At 33.1% G+C, this 10,113-nt stretch overlaps 1 protein-coding gene across 2 annotated transcripts; it reads right to left on the reverse strand.

The window, feature by feature from the left end:
* Positions 1 to 2,083: 2,083 nt before the first annotated feature.
* LOC130649300 (ras-related C3 botulinum toxin substrate 1) lies at positions 2,084 to 9,685 on the reverse strand. 2 transcript variants are annotated; one of them, XM_057455560.1, is made up of 6 exons: positions 9,453 to 9,682; positions 7,049 to 7,120; positions 6,335 to 6,405; positions 5,960 to 6,006; positions 5,347 to 5,688; positions 2,084 to 3,033 (listed from the first exon to the last, which is right to left on the reverse strand). In XM_057455560.1, exons 1-6 carry the CDS (start codon positions 9,485 to 9,487, stop codon positions 2,680 to 2,682), a joined length of 921 nt encoding a protein of 306 aa, XP_057311543.1. In that variant the 5' UTR covers positions 9,488 to 9,682; the 3' UTR covers positions 2,084 to 2,679. The 2 variants fall into 2 exon arrangements, with proteins under 2 accessions (XP_057311543.1, XP_057311542.1); XM_057455559.1 differs by lacking the exon at positions 5,347 to 5,688 and having other exon boundaries at positions 9,453 to 9,685.
* Positions 9,686 to 10,113: the final 428 nt, after the last annotated feature.

A 10,113-nucleotide genomic window follows, 5' to 3' on the forward strand; every position in this document is an offset into this window, starting at 1 on the left:
GTAAGGTTAAGGTTTGATTGTTGTTTGCATGGTATTTTTATTATCTCGTGTCAGATGATCAATATCTATGCATCCTATTTTTATAAGAATAATAAAGTCTACCCAGTCTGGCTAATTATTCTTATTTCTTTTTTGTTCTAAACAAATCTCTCTGTCCATTTATCTGCCTGTTTTTGGGCAAAAATCCTAGCTAAAATTAGCGACAGTCGAAGTTTCCAACCTTGCCCCCAGGTCTTTTTGTCCCTTACCAACGCTGCGTTTTTTGACACATCTGACGAAAAATTCTCGCCGTCCGATACTTAAAAAGAGACTACTGGTCCTAAGATTGACGTTGCCGAATTCTCGTGAAATTTCCTACGGCCTAAAGTTAATCTCATCACCAGAGCTATTTTTCGGTTTCAGATTTCACAGAGGAAGAAAGCGAAAAATAAGTCTATGGGGCGAGATTGGGTCTAAAGCTTAAGTCCATTAGTTAGATGAATGTTGGACAAATGTTTAAATCCTTTGTACGTACCATCCACAATTTTTCCATGTTAAATGTGTCGGATTGGTTTCACTAGGCATAGAAAAGGCGTGTTTATATTTTTACTAGTATATCGCTACTTCATTCCCAGGGGATTTTGCCTTTTTAGTTGCCAAGTAAGCGCTAGTGGCTTTGCCATGAAAACAAACCCTGGAGACGAGGATGTGATATATCGGGCACCATTCAGCTGTGTTAGGTTAAAATTAAAGCGCTAAAAACAATAGTTTTTGCTTCATCTAAGAGAGACGTAATCCGCAAGTCTTTTCAGTTTTACATTGGGACAAAATTTGAATTTATTTAAAAAGACTTCAAGTATATCGTTGTCACAATGCTGATAAAAACAAGATTTCAATTTATGGTAAACCAACGGCAGTGATTCTGTCGCAGGAAGGCACTGGGCATGGTTACAACTTTCTGACGACTTTTATGCTCTCCGAGCGATTGCAAGAACATTTAAGGTCGTTGGTAAAAGACAAGCTTGATTTGCAGACGATGTTTCAGGTGGCCGAACTAGAGATAAACTTCTCCACTGATGTAACATTGTATTCGTTAAAGTAATAACGGCTATATAATAAATAGAAATATTTGGATTTTTTGAGTGAGAAAACTCTAAAATCCCTTATTTCATTTAAAATGGAAACAGCATCTAACAACCTCAATACCAAGGTATCTTGTCCCGGATGTCAGAAAGATACAAGACGTCCCTGGGGACGAGGTAGAGCATCTAGATACTGCTATTGGTGCGTAATGCCATGATAAAAATGAAAATTGTCTTTAGTTGCGATCACCATTGTTCTGCCTTGAACATAGATAAATAAGGTTTAAATAAAAAAGCAAATCCCGATGGCAATTTTACCTTTGTGTTTGATGAAACCAGGCTGTTAGTGTTTTGCTACCTGTCAATTTTCAACCTGTGTTTTTATATGTCATTTTGATATGTCTTTATATTTATTTATATTTTATACATATTGCTATATATTCTTAAATAGGGTAATTTCTTATCATGGGCTGAGAAAATAGTCATATAAAAGTGTTTGCATTACCATCGAATGTATATCATTACCAATGAAACGGTCTTCAAAGTGAGGGGTCACAAAATGAATTTTAGACCCTAGAAAATGACCTTTAAACCTTTTATTGTTATATTTTAGGTGTTTTTTTAATTTAAATTACAGAAATAGCATTTTTTTTAAAAAAAAATAACGATTTTTTGAATGTCAGCTACTTAATAGTAAGTTGTAGTGAAAAGTTGTTGTGAAGAGTTGTAGTGAAGAGAAATTATTAGCAAACTGAGCCAACCTAGTTTGGCAGGCTTTTTTTTTCTCATGTGATATGTACTTAAGCAAAAAATAATTTCAATTTTGATAATATCAATAATTTTTTTTTACGCGTTAACAGCAGAAAAAATAACTAAAATAACCACCTTCCAAATGAAAAACATCAGAAGCGAAAAGGTGTCCTGGTGACAAATTGCAAATTTGTAAACCAGCAAACATGAATAACCAACTTCGTTTCCAGTTTATTTCAGGCACAGCACAACAACAAAAAAAAGAGGGTTGGTGAGGACGTTGCATGTAAATTTGTAATAAGTAAAACAAGAGCAAAACAAGAAATAACGAACACTGAAGTATTACAAAACAACTTCTATAAATATGCAATATTTTACATCAGAATTAACTAGTCAATTAAGAAGTAATTCTTTCCATTGGTTCCCAAGATTTCTTAGGTTTTTCATGAAAAAAGAAACGGTTCTACGCGTTTTTTTAGTTAGCAACTTTGAAAAGAGAAATTAAGCATCAAATAAGTGTCACGTGTGAAAACATAAAAATCTTTTGTAAGAGTGATTTAGGATATTGATATAAAAAGCTCCCAAATACCTACGAAGATAGCTTCCACCAAACCTTTATGGCCCTTCAGGCCACTGTAATTATAGTAGTCAGGTATATAAAGCAAAACTATATGTACGAGGTCAAAAAATAATTGAAAGGGCTGAAAAATTAAAAGATAAAGTAAGTCAAGAAAATAAAAAATTATTTCAAAAATAAAATCGTAGTATTCTGTCGTGAAAAAAAGCGAAACAAAAAAATAGGTATTTAGGATATGCAGTGAGAAACTTTTTCTAACAGCATAGAGTCTCATGTTGAAATAATTCCATTTTACAATACGGTGCAAGCTTTCTTCTTTTTCTGTACTTTGGGCGGACATAAAACTGCGCGAATAGCTTCATCAAAGACCTGTTTTAAACCTTTTTGACTCAAAGCGGAACATTCCAAATATTTGACAGCGTGTATTTCTTTCTGCATCTGTAATCCTTGAGCTATTGTGATCGGAGCTAGTTTTTTTTCTTTCAGTTTATCGACTGTCTCTTTATCATCCCGAAGATCTAGTTTTGTTCCAACTAATAAAATCGGGGTATTCGGACAATGATGGCTCACTTCAGGGTACCATTTTGCTCGGACGTTTTCGTATGATGCCGGACTTGTCAATGAAAAGCACATTAAGAACACGTCCTACAAAATAAATAATTATAATATTGAAATGAAATATGTCAGGTGAGAGATTTTCTTCTGCACTCCATTACCAGACCTTTTCAATTTCTATAATGATAAAACACAGGAGTTGCGGAAAAGTTATTTTGTCAAGTAATAAGTACTGAAGCGCAGAGAATTTCCACAACAAAACAGTTTCTCGCCCGGCCGGGAATTGCTGTAAAGTGTGATAAAGGGCGGTGGGCGGTAATCCCCTTAGTGTTTTGACGTTTAATCATATGATTAATGATATGAACATATATTTGTGGCAAAACACAAAAGACGATACCGTCATCATAATAACAGAGGTCACTCACGTGGACGCATCGAAATTCCAACTGAAATGGAAAAAAGCCCGCTAAAAACAAGTTGCGTATGAATCTTTTTATTTTTATTAAAATTTTTATTAAAAAAATTAAAAAAAATCTTTATTGGTTTCTGATATATAAGTCTTGACGTTTAGCTAATTATGCCGAGTTATGATAATTTCGATTAGATGCTTAGAAACAATTGCTAGTATGAATGATATAATAAATATGTTCAGAATATCAACATGGATAGGTGAGAACATATTTACATCACCACATACCTTGATGAACTATTAAAACCGCACTTTATTTTGTCTAATACACGATGTCATGCATTAAGTCAAATAACTTGAGAGTCGATCAATATTTTTAAGAAAATATAAATTCTGGAAAACTTTTCAAACCCTTTGATATGAAGCCAACTTGTTTTTTTTTCGCAGGAGGTAAGCTGTAAATCCTAACGCTGAGAGTTCATAAGCATCTTAAAACGAAAGGGTGAAAGGGTAGGGTCGCAATTTTAATAAGCAGTACCTGATTGGCGAAAAATGAAGTGACGAATTTCTGGCAAGTGATTTTTACCGACAAAATTTTTTTCTGCGAAATTAATGAGCGACGAACATCTTTATTTTGTAAACTTTATCCCCAAAAACTTTATTTGTCAGTTTCGAAAATTGTTATTTTTTTTGCACAAAATACATCAAAAGAAAGACTTTTAATCATTCGATATCACCAGGGTAATTATGACGATGTTAATTAGTCATCAGATAACATCGAAGTGGTCAACAACATAAAGAGAAGAATCCAGCATGTTGATGACGAGCCAACTCAAGTATAAATGCGAGTTGTATTGCATTTGATGACGAATATGAAGAGAATGAAACAAAAGATAATTAAGAAATATTTACTCTAAACTAGTTTCGTGGGTAAAAATAACAATTTTTTTTGCCGATTGACGAAAATTTTTACCGACGATATTAATGAACGACAGGTAACTTTTTTTTTAAACTTGTCCGACTGCAATGTGAATTTATCTATACCTTCAATGACATCAGAAAGTGAAATGGAAAAAGCAAAAACCTTGGCAAAAACAATTGTAAAATAAGTACTGCATATGAATGTAGTAACATCCTCTGGACATGAAGTGGATAAGAAAAGTACAAACTTAACGTATTGTCTGAAAGTAAACTGCACTAGCATGAATAATTAATGTTTTCGGACTGGGATGTCTTTGCCTGCTCCATACTATATCTTCGCTTTTCTTTTACCTCGCATTGTACGCAATAAAAAAAATTGAGTTTGACTCCCACGTTTTGACCGAACCTTAAAATTTCCCGACTTTCCCAAGTTTTTTCAGTTCGGTGTACAACCAAAAGCTGCAATTTTTAGGCCAATTTCAACGCGTTTTTCCATTTTAGATAACATTACATCCTAAAGGTTTCCAGTGCTGATACTAAAAATATCAAAATAATAATCAAATAAAAATAGATGAACGCAAGTTAAAATTTTAATAAAAAAGTAAATGAAAAAATTACTTTTTTTCTATAAAAATTATGCAACATTTACACGGCTGCACAGTTATAATTTGTATATTCACATGACTTGGTTGCAAAAACCAAACAAAAACCACATAATTATCTAGGTGTAACAAAGGTTATTTCGTATAAACTAGAAATGACTTAAGATGAAAAGACTTTTGCTATCATCAAGAACAAGCTCCCAAACCAGAATCTAAGTTATTTAGACTTTGAAAATCGTAAGGATTGAAAACCAACTTGAAGTAAAGTGACATTTTCAGATCAATAGAACATAACAGAATTATTTAATCATAACATCACGTGAAAATATATATATCATCCATTGTCTGATATGTCCATTGTTGATTAAATTCGCAGACAGGGACGAATTTTATTTAAAGAATTGAAATCTTTCAATATTGAGTATTCTTTTTGTAACACTTGGTCGGACCATTCACAATTTATAACAATGCACAATTCTTCTTTTTCTTCACCGGCTTTTTAGGACATAATACAGCTCGGATGGCTTCATCAAACACTTGTTTTAGTCCTTTCTGCGTCAAAGCAGAGCATTCTAAATATTTTACTGAGCCTATTTCTTTGCCCATCTGTAAACCTTGTGCGGTTGTAATTGGCGCGAGCTTCTTTTCTTTTAATTTTTCTATGGTTTCTTTATCGTCGCGAAGATCAAGTTTGGTCCCAACCAAAACAATGGGAGTGTTTGGACAATGATGGCTCACTTCGGGGTACCATTTGGCACGGACATTTTCGTACGATGCCGGACTTGTCAATGAAAAACATATCAAAAAGACGTCCTAAATAAAATTTAAAGTGTGGTTGGGATAAAAATAAACTAAGTTATTTCGTCGTTTAGTAAAAGTCGTATTTGTCGTTTCGTTGCAAAGAGAAATTGTTATAGAGTATTTTTATCCCTGTTTGAATGTGCAAAATACAAGTGCAACTTACGTACACAATTATACAAAAAAATATACATTATATATTATCATACGTTTACTACCAAAGCTAATGACTGGTAAACAATAAATAAATAAAATAAAAAATGACTAAAAAAGCAATACGACTTACAGTTTGGGGATAAGAGAGAGGTCTCAGTCTGTCGTAATCTTCTTGACCTAAGTATAAAAAAACAAAGATATTTTTAAACAACACTGTTTTAAACTTAAATTTCTTAAAAATTAATTAAAAAAAAGGAGATAATGGCCAAATTCTACTTTCCAAGCTTTTGTCAGCTGTTTGAGTAACCTAAAAAGTTGCTTGTCAATTCTGAATTCAAGAATAATTCCAGAAAGTGACTTTTATCTAGTACATATCCTGCACCAATAAAAATTCCAGAAGAAATGAAGGAATTCAGGAACCATTAACCATCCTGAATGAGAAACTTGACATTTTGCAGGCATAAGGTTAATGAACAAAAAATAGAAATGTTTACAATATCTTTACCTGCTGTATCCCACAGTCCTAAGTTGATAGGTTTACCATCAACCATAACATTTGCAGAATAATTATCGAAGCTAAATAAAATTAAAGAACATAGTTACGCAAATATAAAAAATTAAACATTAAGGATTCCAGTTACTGAGGCACTTTAAGGAGAAAACAAGTGAAACAATAAAAAATCTGAAAGTTTAGCAAAAAGTACAAATATGTGTATGGTTCCTCACAGGAAGTAGTAGAAAACACAATATAATATATTTTTGTATTAAGTTTAAACATGAATTTTATGAAACAGACAAAGGTGATCAACAAGACATTTTAAGGTCTGGTTAAAGCTTACGAAAGAGTATAATAAATACTTTAGGAAAGCCGTGAACTTTTATTCAAATTTTTAAGATATTTATAGGAACAGTAATTGGAGACGGGTGTTAAATAGAGACTGGGAGTTAATTACAAAACTAATGAAATTGATTTTTTTATTTGACATACTATATTTTCATCACAAATACAAACAATGCTTTAATGTGGAAATCAAACACCCTATTTTAAACCGCAAATATAGATACTTTATTTTTTGTATGCATGATAAGACATACAACTTTATAGCAAATTTTGGCATCGTTTCTGCTTCAGAAATGGAATTTCTGTTATAACTTTTTGTATGTGGATGCATAAGCACAGCAATTTTCTAACTTTGTAACAGAAGGCAGTTATACTTACACAGTAGGAATATATTCTCCAGGAAAAGCATTCGTTGTGTAACTAATGAGCAAACAGGTCTTTCCAACAGCTCTAAATATAAAAATGATAGTCTTGGTACACAACACAGAAAAATAAATATTGACAAAACACTAAGTTTTAAAGTTTATCTCATTCAACTTTCCACCATGGCTAGTGTTTTTTACTGTATTAAAATTTAAATCTAAGGACCACAATTCGAAAACAGATAATTTATGTTAACAAAATAAACAGAAATTTAAATGAGAACAAAAAACACGAAAAACACGTGCACAGTACCAAAAAATCTGGTACTTATGTCAGTTATTACTGACAAAATATTAGTATCCAAATCCTTAAATTACTGGTGATGATTGCTTAATACATATATAGTTACTGAAAGTTTATTGTTACTGTTTTATAACTTGCTGATAGATTAAATGTTTTTTCAAAAATAGGTTTATCTAAATCAGAATGAATTCTAGTCAACCAAAAATTGCCAATGTATGTTAACATTCAGCTATTGCAGAGTGCACACATGCATAAAAATATTAAAAAATCTTTGTGGAGAACAACAAAACTGAAAAGACACTATTGCAATGCATTTAATACCCGAATCTATGAAATAGACTGCCAAAATTGTCTGTTATATATCTACTGCATATTTTATGCATCCTTGGCTGCTTTACACAAATGAATGGAAATCACTTGAATGGGGGTTTTTACTATGATTATAATGGTGTGTCACATTAGAGAATCTTGGTGGAAGAAGAGAAATAGTTTAGATTGGTGGGAGCATTAATTTTGTGGGGAACTCTTTCCTTGAGGGATAAATTATTATGCTGTAACTGCATTTATTTTTCTTCAAACTCTTGTACGAAAACTTTTATAGGTATAACTCCAAGGAAGGGGAAGTTTTTTCCTTGAAGCAGGAATGCTACAATTTGGGAAAGCTTTGTGACCAGATTGAGGACAATAAAGTAGAAAAGACATTAAATTTGAGGAAATTTGAGAAGTATTGCTTTATAAGTGGGCTTTCCAGGCAATTTCAGCGTTTTAAAAAATGAATCTAAGCCTGTATTAATTTTAAAAATTAAAAAAATATACTTTTTAGTTATAGTAAAGCACAAAATTTTTATGACAAAACCCAGGAAGTTATACTAAGTCATAAAAACACAGTTCCGGGTTCGAATTAGCAGTTCACAATTCGCGAATCCAAATGCCATTTTTACAAATCGATTTGCGTAGAAAATGATATAATTGTGAATCGAATATTTTTAAGTGGCAATAGAAATACTCTTTTAGATCGCATTTTAAAAGTTATAACGGAAGAACGGCGACAGAAAAGCTGTTTTACATGTATCCTAAGTGCTGCCAATAATGGGAATGGCAGATCTGCGATGGTATCACAACTAACTTTGATTAAATTTGGCATTGAGAGATAGATAGATGCCATATTTTACATGGCTAGCCTCACAAATATAAAAGGAATTTCCCTTGCTGTTACTTCCAGAAGGGGCCATGGCTTAGATGAGGAGTCCTAGAGTATTTAATGCTTATTATAAGCCACAAAGATTGAATTAGGGTCCGTACTCTACCAGACAATTCCCTGCAACATCCGACAGCCAGAACAGTGTTTTTTTCTTCAAAATTTCCCTCACATGGCTTTGGTTAACCCAGTGCTATTGTAACATTGACACGCCCATATTGAATCACTGCCAAGATGAAACGAACCCCGGTATCACGCACAAAGTGTAAGAGTGAGCTAGCCTCACAAATATCGAGGGATACACCCTGTCTATTATTTTCAGGAGGGGCCATGGCTTAGATGGATAGTCCTAGAGTATTTAATGCTCATTTTGAGCTATGAAGACCCAATTAGGGCCCGCACTCTACTAGACAACTTTTGGCAAGATCCAACGGTCCACACAGTGTGCCATCTCCCTAATTTCCCTCACATGGCTTGGGTTAACCCAGGGCTCTGGTAACATTCACTTGCACATGTTGGATCACCATCAAGAGGAATTAACCCCGGTCTCCCACACAAAGTACGAGAGCTATAACCACTAATCTACAACCAGAACTAGGATGTTTCAAGCTAAGTTATGTGACAAGTAGAGTTGTCAGATCGTGGCTAGACCTGTTTGTTTAGATAATTATGTAATAAGGACGGTGTACGCTACAGGGTGTTTCAGGTGAGTCAGAACCTTCACGCTAAATTGCAAGAATCAGATACCTAGTTTACAGTCTTGATAACTGCACACCGTCAAGAATTTTTAAACATTTTAATAATGTTTAAAGTATTGGTAATAACTTTTAGTTATTATATATGAGTAAGGGGTGCTTGTAGGCGTAAATTCGCTACATAGAATAACTAAGTACAAAATAAACATAAGTACGTTCTTACCCATCTCCGACAACAACACACTTTATAGCTTGCATAATCGCTTTAAAACTTTTCTTTTACTATATTAAAATATCTGAATTTAATACGACACGATTCAAGTTATATCCAAAGTATTTTAATTAATTTTGTTTTCTTTTCAGGGCCGAGTGTTTTATACACTTTTGCCAACCCTTTCTACCGATTGTGCAGAATTTTTAATGAAATAGTAGAGTTGGACTTGATACTCCACCCTGTTATATAGATGTCCCCCGCAAAGAGCCAAATTCGAGTACTATGCTATGCATATAAAATCAGGACCATTTACTTTTATTTAAACAAAGTTAATTGACAGAAAGCAAATTGAAATATTGTAAAAATGATAACCAAAACATTGTATTTTGAATTAAAAAATGTCTATACAAAGTTAGTTTGCATATTTTGACTAAAAGAGTACTTTTACATTCTCTCTTCTACATCGGTAAATTGTACCTATTCCGCTGACCAAATAAAGATGGTGAGATCAGCTTTTTTGTTCGCTTTAAACGGCCAGTATTGACGGCCCTCGGATTTTAAGAAAAGTAGAAAAACCTCCGCAAAACATGCTTCAACTTGATTAACAAAATACCAAAATTAAGGTTAATCTAGGACTTACATACAACTTCAGGGGAGTTTTATGGTAGAG

This window comes from Hydractinia symbiolongicarpus, chromosome 7, assembly GCF_029227915.1.
Source record: "Hydractinia symbiolongicarpus strain clone_291-10 chromosome 7, HSymV2.1, whole genome shotgun sequence".
NCBI classification, from domain to species: domain Eukaryota; kingdom Metazoa; phylum Cnidaria; class Hydrozoa; order Anthoathecata; family Hydractiniidae; genus Hydractinia; species Hydractinia symbiolongicarpus.

Coding starts and splice junctions, on each gene's coding strand:
- LOC130649300 (XM_057455560.1), bottom strand. CDS start 9,487: ATGCAAGCTATAAAGTGTGTTGTTGTCGGAGATGG. Junction 7,121..9,452: donor TGTGTTGTTGTCGGAGATGG/GTAAGAACGTAC, acceptor TTTTATATTTAG/AGCTGTTGGAAAGACCTGTT. Junction 6,406..7,048: donor GGAGAATATATTCCTACTGT/GTAAGTATAACT, acceptor AATTTTATTTAG/CTTCGATAATTATTCTGCAA.